The 17890-nt window shown below is 38.2% G+C and overlaps 1 protein-coding gene across 1 annotated transcript in view; it reads right to left on the reverse strand.

Annotated features, from left to right (window-relative positions):
• pid1 (phosphotyrosine interaction domain containing 1) overlaps nucleotides 1-17890 on the reverse strand; it is a 70726-nt gene that overhangs the window by 27809 nt on the left and 25027 nt on the right. The window contains exon 2 of the mRNA XM_057839915.1: nucleotides 2284-2430. Within this exon, the coding sequence (XP_057695898.1) occupies nucleotides 2284-2430 (147 nt within the window). The remainder of the gene's footprint in view (nucleotides 1-2283; nucleotides 2431-17890) is intronic.

Below are 17890 nucleotides of genomic sequence, written 5' to 3' on the forward strand. Positions count from 1 at the left end.
CACAGAGCAAGGACGCTATTGTTTCTTATTTTTCTCATTTTTCAGCATTGAGGCAAAAAAATGTCTAGAACTGGAGACACTCTGGCAGATGGGCAGACAGGCAGGTAGTGAGTCAGACAGGATGTTACACCTGCCAACAGCTGAAGGAAATACAAGGACCAACTCGCTTTTTAGGAGGTTTCGCAAACAGATGGGAGAGATTACTTTTATGTGGCTGGCACTCTGCTAAATAGTGGTAGTGGTATCCGTGGCAATGTGACTTGGCATTCTTTACAATGCTGGAAAAAGTGGTGAGCTCAGAGGCTACAAGTGGATGTTGGGATTCACACCAAGAAGACAGGGTGATCATGTCCAGCTATGTGCAGCCTTCACCTAGGCGACATATACATATTTATCTTTTTTTTATGGATAAGAGAGCCAACTGTGTGATACATTGTGACCACTACCATGACTTTGTATCGTGAGAGTTCAGTTTGAATTGGTGAACCATAAAAACAGCTGCTGATCAAAAACATTATTCAATTTTTTCACATTTAAAACTTTTACGGTTTCACCACTGATGGCTTTTGTGCTGACAGAGCTGACAGGGAACAAGCTGCTGGGGTCAAGGTCAGTGTGTTAGAGCCTACTCACTGGTACATAATTTCGTGAGTCCTTGGCAGAAGGGGTTGAACTATTGATTGATTGATGCATAAGGCAATGAGATTGAAATCATAGGTTACCACATTACAGACGTACTGTAACTGCTCCAATAAGAGATGAGATGACTTTGTATATATGGATATGTGTGTGTGAATAAAATTAAATCCATTAAATTAAATTAAATGTTTAAAAACAAATAGTAATTATAAATTAAACAATCAGATCATATATTGTCCAAAATAGTTTAAAAGTAATAAAGCTACTTTAGCATGACACTAAGAACATTTCCACTAAGTATTTTCAGAAAAAAAAAGTATTTTCACAACCATAAGGCGCACCTAAAAGTCAAAACTTTTCTCCACCTGCGCCTAATAATCTGTTGCACCTATTGTGTGGACTCAGTAACAAAATGTGTCTGACTGAGAAATTTTTGAAAAGGCGGATGTTAGTGAGAGCCGCATGAGAACCTTTAAGGGAGAAGGTTACGTGTGATAGGAGGCACACTTTAACGTTCGAGTGTGTGTGCGCGTTAGGCTAAACAACATCGGTTTGGTGACAGACCCTCGAAAATGGCATTTACTGTGAAGAGACACGCTTACGAAGCCCAGTTCAAACTCAAGGCTAAAACCTACACGAAACAAAAAGAAACTGCCACTTATGATGATTTTTTTAGAGGAAGACGCTGCCTAAATAAAAGTTGAGCTGCCGTGTTTGATAGAGACCTAGCCCAGCTGTTCAAGTCGGACACATAAGATGAGGACTTTGATGGATTTGTGGATTGATTAAGATTAATGTGAGTACTTTGTTAAATTCTTTAATAAAGTACAATGGAACAGTTTTGCTCTCGCTTCCGTTTTGAAAAAATAAATAAACACTTGCATGCTAGCTCATGGTTTTTCATGTGCCTAATAATGCAGTACGCCTTGTGTGTGTGTGTTAAATACAAAAATATCACCCGAAAATGAGCCTGCACCTTTTAATACGCTACGCCTTATGGTAAAAAAAATACGGTACCTGATGAATTTGAAATAGTATTTTTACATAGATTTGAGAATTAAAACCACAATCTTTGTGCATAGATTATAAAACATGTGACAAGCATGTGTGTTTCCAGTCAAAGTTTTTTTTTTTAACTGACTTTCACTTCATGTCCGCAATTGAATTTAGGGAAGTTTGAGTTTATAATGTATGACCCGGGTGTTAGGTCAGTAGTCTGAGTGCCCTGCTGCTGTTTGTGGTAACCTGGGTTCGATTCCCAAATGTGAGTGTCAGGAGCTATAGTGATCTCTAAGGAGGAAAAACTGAGATGAATGAATGAGGTTATGTTTTTCAAATAATGGTTTATTTTACAGTAGCTCCTGAAATGCAAAGAAGCATTGGTTCGTGAACGTCTTTGTGTCAGTCACATGCGTGTAACCGTGTTTACACAAAGCAAGAATGAATATTTCAACATTAAAGCATCTTAATGATCACACTGTAATAGCCAGGTACAGTAGCAGGTTTAATAAAGTACATTGTGGAAATGAATAGAACTTGTGTGTTCAGAAGTAAAGTTGGATTATGACTGTAGTAATACTATTATAGAATTAGTATTCAGGTAAAGACTGGATTTGGGGATTATAAAGTTCCATGTGATTTTACCTTGTATCCAGCATGAGTTTTGTTCTTTGTAAGTGGAGTGGTAGAGCAAAGTTCAATGGCTTCGGGCTCATGGAAGATCACCGTGGGTAACGGCTCCTTCCTCAGCGTCAGCACATTTAGCTTGGTCTTCAGCATGCTCTGAAAGTGCTGAGAAGAAGGAAGGAGAAAGGTTAGGCTTCTTGTAAACTTTCAGTCTGGACCAGACAACTGTTTGCCTCCCGACAAGAGGCCAAATAAACATAAGTACTTCAGAACACAGTTGACCCTGGTCACGGTCACATTGATTAAGAACTTGGAAGATTTTCGAAGACAGGAAACAAACCCAAATCCTGTGATTAAAAACAACTTTTTTGTGTTTTCTGGCGCCAAGAGAAACAGTGAAAACAGACCTAAAATGTGTTACAGCGTTTCTACACGTATCAGCAAATCTCATTTAATGCTTTTTAATGCCACTATAAACTAATTTAATGCCCATGCCCAACTGCAGACAGTTTCACACAGACAAATTGTAAGTAGAATTGTCCGATAATGACTTTTTAACCGAAACCAGTATCCCGATGTTGTCCGACTTCAAAATCAAACCGATACCGATATATGCGGTCGTAGACTTAACATATTATGGCTAATTATACTGTGATTCCTCAATAGATTCTTTAATAATGATAAAAGTAATAACTTCAAGGTTTTCCAATAAACATTCTGTGAGAAAAAGGGAACAATTTCAACTGACGTTATGGAAAAAGTGCTTATGTTGCACTACTACATTTATTGTTCGAATCAAAATAGTGCAAACATCAGTTTTTTGGCTCACGTGCAAGTGCAAAGTGCCACTAAGGCATTGCCATATAACACATGGCTCACACAGTGCTTCAGTACAGTGAAGGAGGCATGCAATGAGTTTATCATACATTATTTTTCAATCATTTATTGTTCATTTAACTTTTACACCATGATGCAAATGGTCTGCTCACATAACAAATCCCACGCATCTTAGTTTGGAGAAATCTAACGGTCAATAAGCATAACTGCTGCGCGAAGCTAGGACCTTCCCTTATATAAAGGCAGATGGCTTCTACATTAACTTTGAAGGCAACATGCATATTGGACCAAAACAGATAATGAAAAACCGATGTCCATGTTATCCGGTATCATTTTTAAAATGCTTTTATCAGCCGATATTATCGGGTAGCCGATTGTATCGGCTGTCTTATCCCGTAATGATCTTATTTATGCTTTCCCAATAATATACAACTCAAATAATGTTCAAAAAGTTTTTTTAACTGCCAGGTTTAGAGAATTTTTAATGCCACAAACTTTTAATGCTTTTTAAGGCCTGAATTTTGACAAAATGCATTTTATGACTCTGTATTAAGTAAGTTATACCATTAAGAACAGCCATCAATGTGTTTTGGAAATCATATAAACAGTCTGATCAAAATGTTCCTATTTCTGATAACAAATTGAAAGGTCATGCTGCCTCCTGAGATAAATTCTTGGCAGGTTCTGTGTGTCCACAGTACAACAATGGCCTGAGAGGGAGAATATCACAGCAGAATGTAGAGAATGCAGAACAGATAAGGGAAGTGCTACACTTGTGGTAAAAATAGAACGGTCAAGTGATCGTGTGGAAGTCAGTCTCAAATTGCCCATTTTTCATTCATTCATCTTATGAACTACTTATCCTCACGAGGATCGCGAGTGCTGGAGCCTATCCCAGCAAACTCAGAGCAGGAGGCAGCATACACCCTGAATTGGTTGCCTGCCAATCACATGGCACATATAGACAAACAACTATTCATGTACACACTCACACTTGCGGACAATTTGGTGTGTTCAGTCAGCCTATCATGCATGTTTTTGGGATGTGGAAGGAATCCAGAGTACCTGGAGAAAACCCACATAGGCACGGAGAGAACATGCATACACAGCAGGGCCGGAGCCAGGATTGAACCCTTGATCTCAGAACTGTGAGGTATGACTAACCATTCTGCCACCTAATTACCCATTTTACTGCGCCGATCCATTCAGCCTAGTAGGTCTGCTGTACTTTCTCATACTAAGCACACACAAACCTTACAGTGAAAAAAAGTTTCTCCTTCCATCAGGAAAAAGGTGAGCTGCACCAACAAATACACTACTGTTAATGACAATGTAAAAAAGCCTCCTTATTGGTGTGAAGGAGTCGGCATTTTTTCCTTCCTTTTCCCATAGCAAATGTATCGAGCACTCTTTCCAAAACACAGGTTTGCACCAGTCTATAGAATTACCAAAACTTGTTTAAAAATTGGCCATTCGCTTGACACAGATTCAAGCTGGTCTAGATTTAGATGGCAAACAGAAATATGGCACAAGGTGTTTCTTGAGGTACTCACAAAAATGACTGGCAAGAACGTTTCTGAAAATATTACTTTAAGGTCCCCTTCCACCAAAATCCAATATTTTTTACACTGATTTATGCATAACATGGGTCAAAATGACTGATAATGAATGATTTATCATTTTATCGTGATCATCTCTAAAAATCAAAAGTTCCTGAAACTAGCAGATTTACACGGCCAACGATGTGATAATCAACAGTAGTATCAAACGTACAGCCCTCGGGCCAGAGGCGTCCTGCCAAGGGGCCCACAGGGTTGTTCAGGACCATTTTAGTTCATTACTAGACAGGGGTATAGTGCACTTTCTATCTGGAAGGTTCCCACTTTAATTAAATAGGTTGTGATCAGTCAAGTAGAAATTGTCAAGATTTCAAGATGGATGTGGAAATATATGTGAATTAAAAATTGTTCCTACATTATACGTTCTTTTATAAGGATAAAATGACATGCTAATATGGACTGAGATTGATAAGACACACATACAGTAATAGCTATGTAAATGTAAACACTGATTTATACTTGATGAAATTGCAAAGTGAATATTTATTTACACTGATATTGTATGTGTTTTGTATTTCTTTTTCTAATTGATGCAATGTGAATTTTTCTGTATTGTTTAATATTTTTGCATGCCTGTCAAAGCACCACTGAAGTAGTTCTTTTTCTTGTTCTCATGAGCAAAGTTGGGTAGTAACGGGTTACAGTTACTCTGTTACATTTATTTGAGTAATGGTTTGAGAAAAATGCACTTCGAAGAGTAGTTTTACCACGCCATACTTACTCCGCTACTTTGGGCTACACTAGTCGTTACATTTTTCCTCTTTATTCTGCGTATTGGTTTTGACTTTTTTTTGCCAGCAATGCCAACAGTAGAGCCACCAGTTCCACCTATGAGACATCGCAACAATAATCACATGACTCTGTTATACAAATCAGACTCAGGCTTGCCATTCTATGATCACGCCACCCTGTTTAATCCCGTAACGTTTAAAGCACTGTAAAAAATTAAATATTTGACATTAGAGCCGGGCCGTATACCGAAAATCCATTGTTAAAAAAAAACATACATTGTAAGCAGTTACTCACAATGTTACTCATTACTTGCGTATTATTTTCACCAAATACTTTTTTACTTGTACTAATATACAATATAGAGCTGGATTAGGCTGGTCCCACACTATGTCTGTTGTGGGCTGCTTGACCTTGACAAGTAAATTCAGTTATTAGCTACCAATAAAAGGCTACTGACGCACTAGGTAACGAGTAATCTAATGCATTTCTATTTCAAGATCTGTAATCATATTGAAAAGAGTGACCCGAATCAATGTGTGTTACTGCATTGTCTCAAGATACTTGAGCTTTGCTGAGCAAGAGCTTTATTTCAGTCTAGACAAAGGCAGATAATTACCACTGGCAGGAAGCCTGGAGAAGCACGCATTTGTAAGCATAACAAAACAAGAGAATAAATAATGAATTAATAAATAAGAGGTAGACGAAACACATACTGATTTGAATTTAAGGCACTTCTGAAATAAAGAAAGGGAAATTATCTACAACCTAAGCCGTGAAGCATTCATGAATAGAATAGAATAGAATAGAATAGAATAGAATAGAATAGAATAGAATAGAATAGAATAGAATAGAAAGCCATTATCATTGTACAGAGTACAACGAGATTTAAAGCTTCACCAAAATGTGCACCACGTAAAGCAAAAATTACAATAAGGCTAATATAAAAATACAGATTGCAGTGTACACAGACTGGGTATAAAGTGATTGTGACTAGCAGTAAGTGGCGATGTATTGATAATATAACAGTGCGTATATGAAAATATTATGTTTGTTTTGAACGTGCTTGCATTTAATTTGATTGATTTGGGTGGGTACACTGCCCTCTAGTGGCAACAGTAAATACGACATAACTTATTTAACATGGCTGAATCCATGTTATGTAATCCAAAAAGGTACGTTTTTGTTTGAGCTAATATGTATTTTGAACGATTTGTTAAAAGTAGGGCTGTCCCAAACGACTAATTTTCTCCCGATTAGTCATCCGACTATTTTTACGATTAGTCGACTAATCTAATAATTACATTTTTTTTTTTTTTTTTTTTTTTTACCAATTTAGCAATGAAATTTTTGTTGACGCTTATCAATTCACAAAAAACATATTGGAACACTCAAATTATTTATTAAAGTACAAATAAACATGTAAATAACAATAATAAATCACAAATAAACAATGAGTTCAAATGCTGATAGAATTAACTAGTGTAGCATCCCGATTGAAAAGATGGTCTCTTAAAGTGCCTGTGACACGAAAAAGCATGTTTATTTCATAATACACGCGGTATTTTATGCCCCTGAATGATATGGACCGCTTGGATGTGTGTGGAAGGGATCGCTATATTTATTTAGTTTTTTGAATCCCGCGCCATGAAAATGAGTGACTTCCGGCTTCGGTCTTGCATTGAGGAGGAGGGCGCTGTGACGTGTACGGTAGAAGACGTTCTCTTCACTATACAGTGTACTGTTGTGTATGAGGACAAAGGATTCAGCTGATTTTGTGGATTAATACTTTTATTTTTTGCATCACGCCAGCCAAACGGCTGCAGAAAAATCATTCTGTATGCGGGAGAGGCGTATGCGCCTTTTTGGAGTTTCAAAAGGTTCCCATTCACCGTGGATATTTACTGTGGGACCATTGGACTTACAAGGAAGTGAGTAAACATCTTGTTTTTTATTATGTCAAATACGAATACAGTGATTACAAAGTAAACACTATAAAATTCCTTTAAATAAAGGACTACTTACGTTTGATCATTGATAGGCATGTAAAAAGCTATCCTCATGCTCATTAGCAGTTAGCTGTTAGCACGTTAGCTACACAACAACTCCAGCCACCCTCCTCCAGGGAACAAACTGTAAATTGCTCTCCGCCGGGCGGTTTGCCGATCCGCAAAGAAACTCGACAACCGGGTCGTCATGTCAAATAATCCAGGCTAGTTATGTGTGATTTTCCACTTTGAAGACTTTGAAACATCCCTCGGTTCGGGTTAGCATGTCGGCTAGCTGTCACTCCTTCTGGTCTGTTTACATTCTCCGAAGTCTGGGAAGGGAAATTACATATGTCCGATTTAGGTGTCATAAAATATCGTTCGGGAGGTGTGACAGTAAAGGTGAAGTCGACTGTTTTGACCATTATGGAGTAATTTTGCCATTTCGTCTTGAATAAATGGATTTTTATTATTTTATATTCCATTTAGCACAAGATTGTTATTTGTCATGACCATGCCATTTATTTAGCAATTGGGGAAAGTACTTGGATAAAAAGAATATCCTGTAAAAATATTGAAGTAAAGAGACAGAAACAATGACATTTTGCCGCTCTCTTCGTCGCGTTTTCCTCATTGTGAATAGTTCCCCCTCGACGGGCTGACTGGTCCTTCTCAAGCCATTTATATAGCTATTGGGGAAAAATACTTGGATAAAAAGAATATCCTGTAAAAATATTGGGAGTAGAGAGACTGAAACAATGACATTTTGCAGCTCTCTTCGTCACGTTTTCCTCGTTCTGAACAATTCCCCCTCAATGGGCTGAATAGTAAAACTGATGAGCCTAGTCTACCGCTGACGTCATCCACCTGTTGGGGACGCTAAAGCCCTATAATGGTAGGCGTGGCTAACCGGCAGATTAAAAGACTAATTTCTCGTCATCTGCGCTTTGCTAAATTGTTGTATATAGTCGAATCGTCTCAAAATATGATTCTAATTCACATAATAATGCCATTTAAGACTTTTTTTCTGGTGTCATATGCTCTTTAAACTGATGGTTTACAACTTTTATTCCATCCTTGATGTAAACACACTGTAAGAGCTACTGTGCACACAAATAAAGCAACACAATTAGAAATTAACAAAAACTTTTCACCTTTTTCCTTTTAAACCTTATTTATATATCAATGAATTGCCTATATGAATTGCCTTTACCTTAATTTATTACCTTATCATTGACAATCTCTCCCTTGAGTGCAATCACTGTATATACTGTATATATTTATGACCTTTTAACCTTATATAATTTTCTATACCATAAAATAAACCATAACATGAAATAAACCTTTCAATTAGCATTAAGAACAATACTAATAGCACTTATAGGCCCATTGTCAATGAAACATTATTATTTAGTAAGGCGACAGCACCCTCTGGTGTACAAAAAATGAAAGAAAAAAAATTACAAACTGCGTGAAGGCGCTTGAGGTGTTTATTCACCGCCGACGTGCAGCCAAGCTTGGCATTGAAGAGAAAGGACAGAAGAGTGTACTCTCCTTTGTTTCTTTGAAATAAGGCAATGTTTTGGACACTCTGGTGCGCTTTTTTTGGCTTTGTGCCGCTTTCCCCGCTTGCAAACAGAGCATCCGACATTCTAACTTTCCACGCATATATTTTTTTAACCCTTCATTAACCGTCGACGGGATGTTGTGCTCGTCGACGGATTTACGTCATCGATGACGTCGACTATGTCGACTAGTCGGGACAGCTCTAGTTAAAAGCATTGTAAAACTTAAATAAATAAATAAAAAACATTACCATTTTATACTATTTAAGCTCGCGGACCATAGACTTCATTACCTATTGACACGACACTTTGTTATTCTTTGCGTAACGTCTTATCAGAGGGGGCCGAGCTTCATTTAGTAACAGACGAAAACAGCAAACGCTCATGTCGGATTTAAGCTTGGATTTTTGAAGAACTACGAAAGCTGTACCGCATACAAACAGGAAGGATTATCTCAGGAGTGATTTGTTCGAGGATTCAAGGTAAATATTATATTTTTCGTACCATGCATGCGTGATTGAAGCATTTATTCGCATGAATTTTCTTCTTTGTTTACACATGGAGGCGGCTACTTTTTGTAACTGACTAGCCTCATAGTTGGCAATATTTAGGCAAAATAAATGCTACCTGCACGTTTTTTTTTTTTTTTTTGCTTTTAACCAAGAATCGAGACTGTTTTACGTCCGTATCTATAAAGAATTGAAGGATTTAAGCATTTATTCACAAGAATTTTCGCCAGAAAATCTCTGTTTACGCTAGGCGGCCGCTAGCCTCATTCGCTAACAGTATATAGTGAATAATGATTATAAAGGGCTATTCTATTCTATAAGTTGTGATTGTATATAGAATGTATTAATAATCTATTTAAATATTATTTATAATTGATTCTGCATGTTTTCCTCAAGTATTAAGTTTCTGATGTTAAATTGAATGATTTATTAGCTGTTGAAAAGTTGCAGGGAAAAAAAAAAGTCAGTTGCTATTTTGGTCAAAAACTTATATGTTAAATATTGCTATTGATCCTGAAAATATAGGTGATGATCGCTGCATTTGGTGATTTTTGTGCATCTAGTGTAAAATCTGAGAGTTTTATAGCCATTTTAAGTTGTGTTACACTTAAATAAAAATAATTAAATTGAATAATTTAATTAAATTTTTTTGATGCCGCTGCTCATGGAGAGTCATATATGGCTCAGAGTAGATGCCTTCTAGGTCGGTAACAGCATTGGTTTTGAAAATATTTGAATTTGAAGTTTATGCGCGGACTTATCTATGCAAGTTAGCCAACTGTTCTTTTGGTGTACTAAGATCCTCATTTATTTATTTATTTTTTTGTACCATTTGAGGCTGAGCTCAGGTATTTTAAAATTTTTTTAATATGAAAGTGCAATTCTACTGTATATCATTTGAAGAAACACTCACACTTTTAGTTTGTATTCGCATTTGAAAGTGCTATCTTAGCAAGCCTTTGTTTTAGATCTCCTAAAACTTATTCTGCACCACACTATATGTTGTTAATCCTATTTAATCGATTATTTGAACTAACTAGTTGATAGATTAATCGATTACTAAAACAATCGATAGCTGCATCCCTATAAATAAAACTGGCCCTTTTAGGCGATTTTTCTAGTACACTATGAGTTCATAAAATAATAATAATAATTGTGACATCATACAATTTTAATAAAATTATATATAAACAAGCAAAACTGTACATTTTTAACCCTGAGCAGCAACAACCTGAACATGACAAGTAATTATTCAAGCTTCAAGTTTTTTAGCTTGAGATATTGACATATCCACATTTTCTGCAGAAAGCACATATCTGGTTGCAATGTCAATATCTAGCTCATTTTCTTGCATGTAGATTCCATATTCATTGTCAGGTTGTGCCGTTTTAAGTGGGTTAACATATCTGTGCAGCAGTGTCGACATAACTTTGTTTTTATTATCTTGCCTTTGTCCATTGCTATGCTTAACAGGGAAGTCAAAAAGTAGGGTACTGATTGAAGCACTTTTACTACCTCATTACAAATTTCAAATGCCTAATACAGTGACCACTCCTGGTTCTACAGCCACATTCATTGTGCAAGGACCTCTTTTGAGACAAAAGCAAAAAGACATTTCCATGTCAAAAGTTGAAGCAATATAAGGTTTAAAAAAAATAAAAAATAAAAAAAAAAGGAAGCACAAGGAGCAGATGGAGAAAAATGAGAAAAAAACTTGCTACAGTTGTGAAAGTAAAGCCACATATGCGTAAACACTTGCTGACCTCCGCGTCAGCACTTTACAGCTTCCTGACAGCGGCTCACATTCCTGTGGTGGAGCCTGGCATGGAGCTAAGAAGGAAAGGTTGCCCACCCCCTACCTGGAGCAAAAGGCATGAGTGGAGGGCCACTTTTAAAAGCATTCATAATATTTTTACTTTAATTGTATTTCCCATATTGCTAATTCCCCTAATCCAGCGATGACAGTTATTCATTCTAATCTGGATTTAGAATTCGAAGAAGTGACAGACTCAATCATCAGACCAGCAGTGGACTGGTTGGGAGACAAGCGTCTTGTCTGCATGCTACAATACACAATGACTTGCGTCACAAGGAAACCTAAAAACCCCAACCAGGATTAGAAAACACAAACTCTCTGTTTTAAGATTTACATTTGAGCAACTGTTTTTGGTAATCTGAATTAGCGTCAGGTGCTTAATGCACACTGATCAAATTGTCACCGGAAAACGAAAATCCTATCCCGAAACTAACTTGCTCAACCCTGAATAATATCCCTGAGAAACTTACTAGAAAGTGCTTCAGAAATATTTAACAACTCTGTAGATGGAGTACAATGGGCAAAATTGTCTGTGTTCTCTCTGGTGCTCCATGAGTACATGAATGGCAAATATTTTAAGGGGAAATTTAGTTATTCCGAGTGCTACACAATGTCAATATAGGATTATGAATTTGAAGATGAATCTAGGATTCAATAATTTTGTAATAGTAATTATAATGTTTTAATTATTATTATTAGGGTTGTTCCGATCATGTTTTTTTGCTCCCGATCCGATCCCGATCTTTTTAGTTTGAGTATCTGCCGATCCCGATATTTCCCGATCCGATTGCTTTTTTTTGCTCCCAATTCAATTCCAATCATTCCCGATAATTTTTCCCGATCATATACATTTTGGCAATGCATTAAGAAAAAAATGAATAAAACTCGGACGAATATATACATTCAACATACAGTACATAAGGACTGTATTTGTTTATTATGACAATAAATCCTCAAGATGGCATTTACATTATTAACATTCTTTCTGTGAGAGGGATCCACAGATAGAAAGACTTGTGATTTTGTGTATTATGACTAAATATTGCCATCTAGTGTATTTGTTGAGCTTTCAGTAAATGATACTGCAGCATGCCTCAATGCATGATGGGAAGTGAAACCATGATTGGAAGTAAAACCATGACTGTGCGTTGTGCTACCAATGGATATATCTTCTCTACTTTGGGAAATAAATTAAGGTGTTAAGACAAAGATCAATTGCCACCTTGCTTCCCCCACATTGCTTCCCATTATATTTCTAATCAAAGGGAGAGGGATTGCTAGGTTTTAGCCAATTGAAAAACGGCCTCAAAGGCTGCCAAAATTCACTCTATTCATGTTGTGCTGCCTTTCATCTTTCTATATAGGAAAAACAGTGTCATAACAGATAGAGCGTGACCATGAGTGAGAGGGTCGTGCAGCAAATACATTAATAGCATTAAATATTTTAACGTGACACATTTATAATAAATTAATTGCCGCCGATAACGGGATATTTTTGATAACCCAACATTAAGCCTAAACTAAAGACTCTGGATGAGTGCAACATATTCTGTCTGTAACGTTAAATACAATTAGAAAACGATTTAATTAAAAAATATATATAATAAAAAAAGGCATGGCCGATATGTTTTTTGCCGATTCCCATACTTTGAAAATGACGTGATCGGACCCGATCGATCGGGGATCGGGATGCTGACCGATCGGGACATCTCTAATTATTATTATTGTTTTTTCTAGTTCTGTAATATTTTTCCTTATAATTTTCCATCTCCCTGGAACCCTGACCAGTTTAAGCGTTGTTATACATAGATGGATGGGCGGATAGATGGATAAATACATAAAGATTATCATAGTGCACATTTGTTTGTTTGTCCGTGCTTTGTATTTTTATTGTGGCTTAAAACTGTGTGAATTTAAAAATATTCCATTTGAGTTAATAATACAGAATGATAAGTACTCGTATAATTTATTCAAATGGGTTCAGCTTCTTTCAATTTTAGTCTATCCCTGCTATGTTGTATGATATATGTTGTGTTTATTGTAACGTTTGTAACTTGCTATGTAATTTCTGAAGTTGATGGCACGGAACGATCTGCAGCGGCCCAATACTTTCATCAAACGCAATTTCGTTGTCTTCTGTACTTGTACTGTGTGTCTATGACCATTAAAGTATTCTTCATTCTTCATTAATTCATTCATTCTTCATTTATTTTTATTATTATTATTATTTTTTTTCATCCAGATAATTCTTTTAGCACTTCATATGAATGGCTGGGCTCGATGTTAATATTACTAGTTACTAGTTGGGTTTGGAACGAAATTTGTATCCTGGATTAGGCTTCTGTACTCGTCTCCACAAGCGTTAGTTAGAACCAATAACATAAATTCCGAATATTTTCACTTGTTTCGATCTACCAGGCAGGGCTGTCCCTTGAGCCCGCTGTTGTTTGCGGTGGCCATGGAACCTCTTTCGGCTGCGCTGAAATGTCACCCTGATTTACGTGGTATAGTGCGACATGGTGTGGAGCTGAAAGTCGGACTCTATGCAGATGATCTTTTGTTATTTCTTTCGGATTTATCTCGCTCTATCCCTGCAGCTCTCACTGTTTTAAGTGATTTTAGTGAAATTTCTGGGTATAAATTGAATTTTGGGAAGAGCGAAATATTTCCTGTAAATCAGCTAGCCAAAGGATATCCATTAGAGAACTTCCCATTTAAAGTATCTAAATCAGGGTTTGTCTATCTTGGAGTCTATGTGGCTGACGTAACCTTCGTAAGATGAATTTTAACTCGCTGCTTGTGCAGCTCAAGCAGGACTTTCAAAGATGGTCCTTGCTTAATCTTTCCGTTCCGGCTCGAATAAACGCGGTTAAAATGAATATTCTCCCCCGTTTTCTTTATTTGTTCCAGTGCATTCCGATGTTTCTCCCTCTTTCTTTTTTCAAATCTGTGGACAGCCTTATTATAGATTTTATATGGAATAAAAAGAAATCCAGGCTGCGCTATAAAACTCTACTGAGACCCAAAGAACTGGGTGGAATGGCTCTCCCTAATATATTATACTATTACTGGGCAGCGAACATTAAAAACCTTTCATATTGGCTCCGCTGTGGGAACACTGATAGCATCCCATTGTGGCTCGCTGTCGAAGCCAACTCCGTTAAACCGGTGACATTGAAATCCTTACTGTTTTCACCACTTCTGTCATCCACCTCTCCATATTTACGAAATTCTGTGGTATTCTCGTGTCTCAGAATTTGGAACCAATTCAGAGAATACTTTGGGCTACAGGCGCCTTCCTGTCAGGCTCCAATTTCGCTTAATCATGCCTTCCCTCCCTCTCTGTTGGATAATACGTTCACTACCTGGACTAGGCTGGGCATAGAAACATTTGAGGATTTATATATGGATTCAACTTTTGCTTCCTTTCAACAGTTAGTTGGAAAGTATTCATTGCCTAATGGTGATTTCTTTAGATATCTTCAAATTCGCAGTTATGTCCGCTCACTTTGGCCAAGCTTCCCTACACTCCCTGCCGCCTCTGCGTTAGACACCTTTTTAACACTGTTGCCGTCATTAAAGGGTGCAATAACGACAGTCTATTCCAACATTTACAAAATCAGTTCAGACCCCACCTTAAACACCCTGAAGGCGGTTTGGGAGTCGAGCTTGGGAATGAGTATATCTGAGGAGGTCTGGAGAGAAGTTTTACATAGGACACACAAATCTTCAATTTGTGCAAAACATAGTTATACTCAGTGCCGGATCCTACACAGGGCCCATTATACTAAAGCTTGGCTGGCCAAATTATTTGATACAGTCTCATCCACTTGCGATCGATGTAAGCAGGCTCCAGCCGATTATGTCCACATGTTCTGGTCATGCACTTCATTAACTTCATATTGGTCTGACATTTTTTCTGTTTTATCCAAGGTCACTGAGTTAGATATTGTTGCAAATGCCTTGACTGCCTTGTTTGGTGTAGTTCCATCTGCACGTTCTCTTCCTCCCCTGAAGAGAGACCTCATTGCATTTTCAACCTTTTTGGCCAGGAGGCTAATTCTCTTGCGATGGAAATCTTCAGTACCGCCTACGCAAGGCTATTGGATTAAAGAGATGCTGTATTTTCTCAAATTGGAAAAAATTAGACTGACACTCGGTGGATCATCTGGGTCCTTTGAAAATACTTGGAACCCTTTTTTGTTATATGTTAGGAGCACAGATTGTCATCTTGATTTAAATTTTTGAAATATGCCTGAAAACTCTCAGAATATAGACGTACACTTTTGTTATGTAGCCTTTGTTCATAACAATACATGGGTCGGAGATATGTGCCGGGGGTTTTAGGGGTCGGGGGGTGGGTTTCGGCTTGTTTTCTTTCTTTTTTTTTCCCCTCCGTTTTTTTGGGGGGGTTTGTTGTTCTGTTTGGTTGTTGTATTAAAATAAAAGTTAAGGGGGATTTGATGAACTGATGATGGGCACATCTACTGCTGATTGCCTCTTTAATGTGGATTGCCCACTTGCTTCTGATCCCCGGAAAAAAAAAAAAAAAAATTACTAGTTATTAGTAAATTTACCAACTAATTTAACAAAAACAAAAAACACTGGTTTGATACATTATAAAACGACACCGAAAAAAAAAATCACAACATGAGCATCTGTTGTGGATGAAAAAGTAAAATTACAAAACAATTCAACAACAACACAATGTCAAATCTAATCTTTATGCATTGCCTTCTTCCTCTTTGGCCAGCAGTCATACAGTACATCCAACATACACTTACTGACAGGCTATTGCTTTGATGTATCATTGTCTTCCTTTTCAGCCAATAGCTGTAACCTGGCAATTGGAAATTTACCTGTCTCTTTTACAAATGACCTTGCCCAAACTCCGCCCTCGAAACAACCATTGACGAATAGCCATATCCATAAATGACTATAAAACTTCACAAAAGTAGACAAAAAAGAATCAACAAGCTGCGGACATCCAAAATGGTGATGCGATGGGCCTATGGAGTATCTAAATCGGACACAAGGCACTCCTGGAGCTTCTCAAAACTGGAAAACACAACTGGAGCAATTTTCTACGTTTAACAACTTTTCTTCATTTTGTGTCATGTGCACGAGCTAAACCGAAACCTATATCAAGTATTTAATAATTCTTGTGAAAGATTGCAGTGTTTTGACAGCATTTCGATCGTAAAAGTTTACTCTTTATACATTACCAGGAGGAGAAACAAATAAAATATACTGTATATTTATTAAATGGAGTGCACTTCCGTAGCACTTTTAAGGTGCAAAAAGCCCTTTATACACGACGTGTTTTGCCTGCAGCTTAATTTCATTATTTTGAGATGGAAATGGAGTACTTACAAAGATGTTGGCTGTTGGTAAAACACTGGTTGGGGTTTGTAAATTTTGACCCATTGTAACATCACGATAGATAGCTAAAATTAAGCCGGATCGAGCATGTTATATATAAAGGCCGCTCGCCCGGGAATGTTTTTTCCTTGCCCCAGGCAATCAGGAACAGATATTTTCGGTCCCTGGAATATTTAGTGTAAATGATGCTTGAATTTTACTGTTAGGTTTTGTATTGGCTTCTCCTAGTGTGACTTGTCCCTGTGATTACCCATTGCTCTCACCTGTGTGTGTTTTCCCAGTGTATCCTGCAATCTGCATCCACCTGTGTTACCCAGCTGTTCCTCGTCTCGTTACCCCTTGTCTGCGTATATAATGACCCAGTTTCTTGTCACTCCTTGTTGCGTCATTGTCTATGTCAATGTCAGTGTCTACATCAACGTTCAAGTCAAGCCCCGTCCAAGTCCTCGTGTACCCGTCCCTTCGCTTCAGTAAGTTTTGTTTGAACATTGCCTTTTGAGCCCTAGCCCTTTTGTTTGTACTTTGTGATTTTGTTAGTTATCATTAAAAGGTTTTTTTGAGTTCACTGCCACCTGCCTCGCTGCATTTTTTGTTTCCCTGCATTTGGGTCCATACAACCTGCCTGCCCGCGTTCCTTGACAGAATGACGCAACCAATCCTGGACCCAGCGGGAAAGATTCATTTTCGGCCAGCGCGCCGACACCCTCAACCCACCCACAGACCACAACACATTTTTTTGGATTCTGATTTTTCAGACTTTGAGGAGGATCACAATTTATATGACCTCCTCTATTCTGATTCTGACTCCGACCCAGATTTTTTTTCCATGCCCTTCACCCTCTCGGTTTTTTTCAGGCCTCCCCGCAGTCAAGTTCCTCCCGCGCCGGCTCCCCGCAGTCAAGTTCCTCCCGCGCCGGCTCCCCGCAGTCAAGTTCCTCCCGCGCCGGCTCCCCGCAGTCAAGTTCCTCCCGCGCCGGCTCCCCGCAGTCAAGTTCCTCCCGCGCCGGCTCCCCGCAGTCAAGTTCCTCCCGCGCCGGCTCCCCGCAGTCAAGTTCCTCCCGCGCCGGCTCCCCGCAGTCCTGTGCCCGCGCCGGCTCCCCGCAGTCCTGTGCCCGCGCCGGCTCCCCGCAGTCCTGTGCCCGCGCCGGCTCCCCGCAGTCAAGTGCCCGCGCCGACTCCC

This window comes from Corythoichthys intestinalis, chromosome 6 (assembly GCF_030265065.1).
Source record: "Corythoichthys intestinalis isolate RoL2023-P3 chromosome 6, ASM3026506v1, whole genome shotgun sequence".
In the NCBI taxonomy this organism is placed as follows: Eukaryota; Metazoa; Chordata; class Actinopteri; order Syngnathiformes; family Syngnathidae; genus Corythoichthys; species Corythoichthys intestinalis.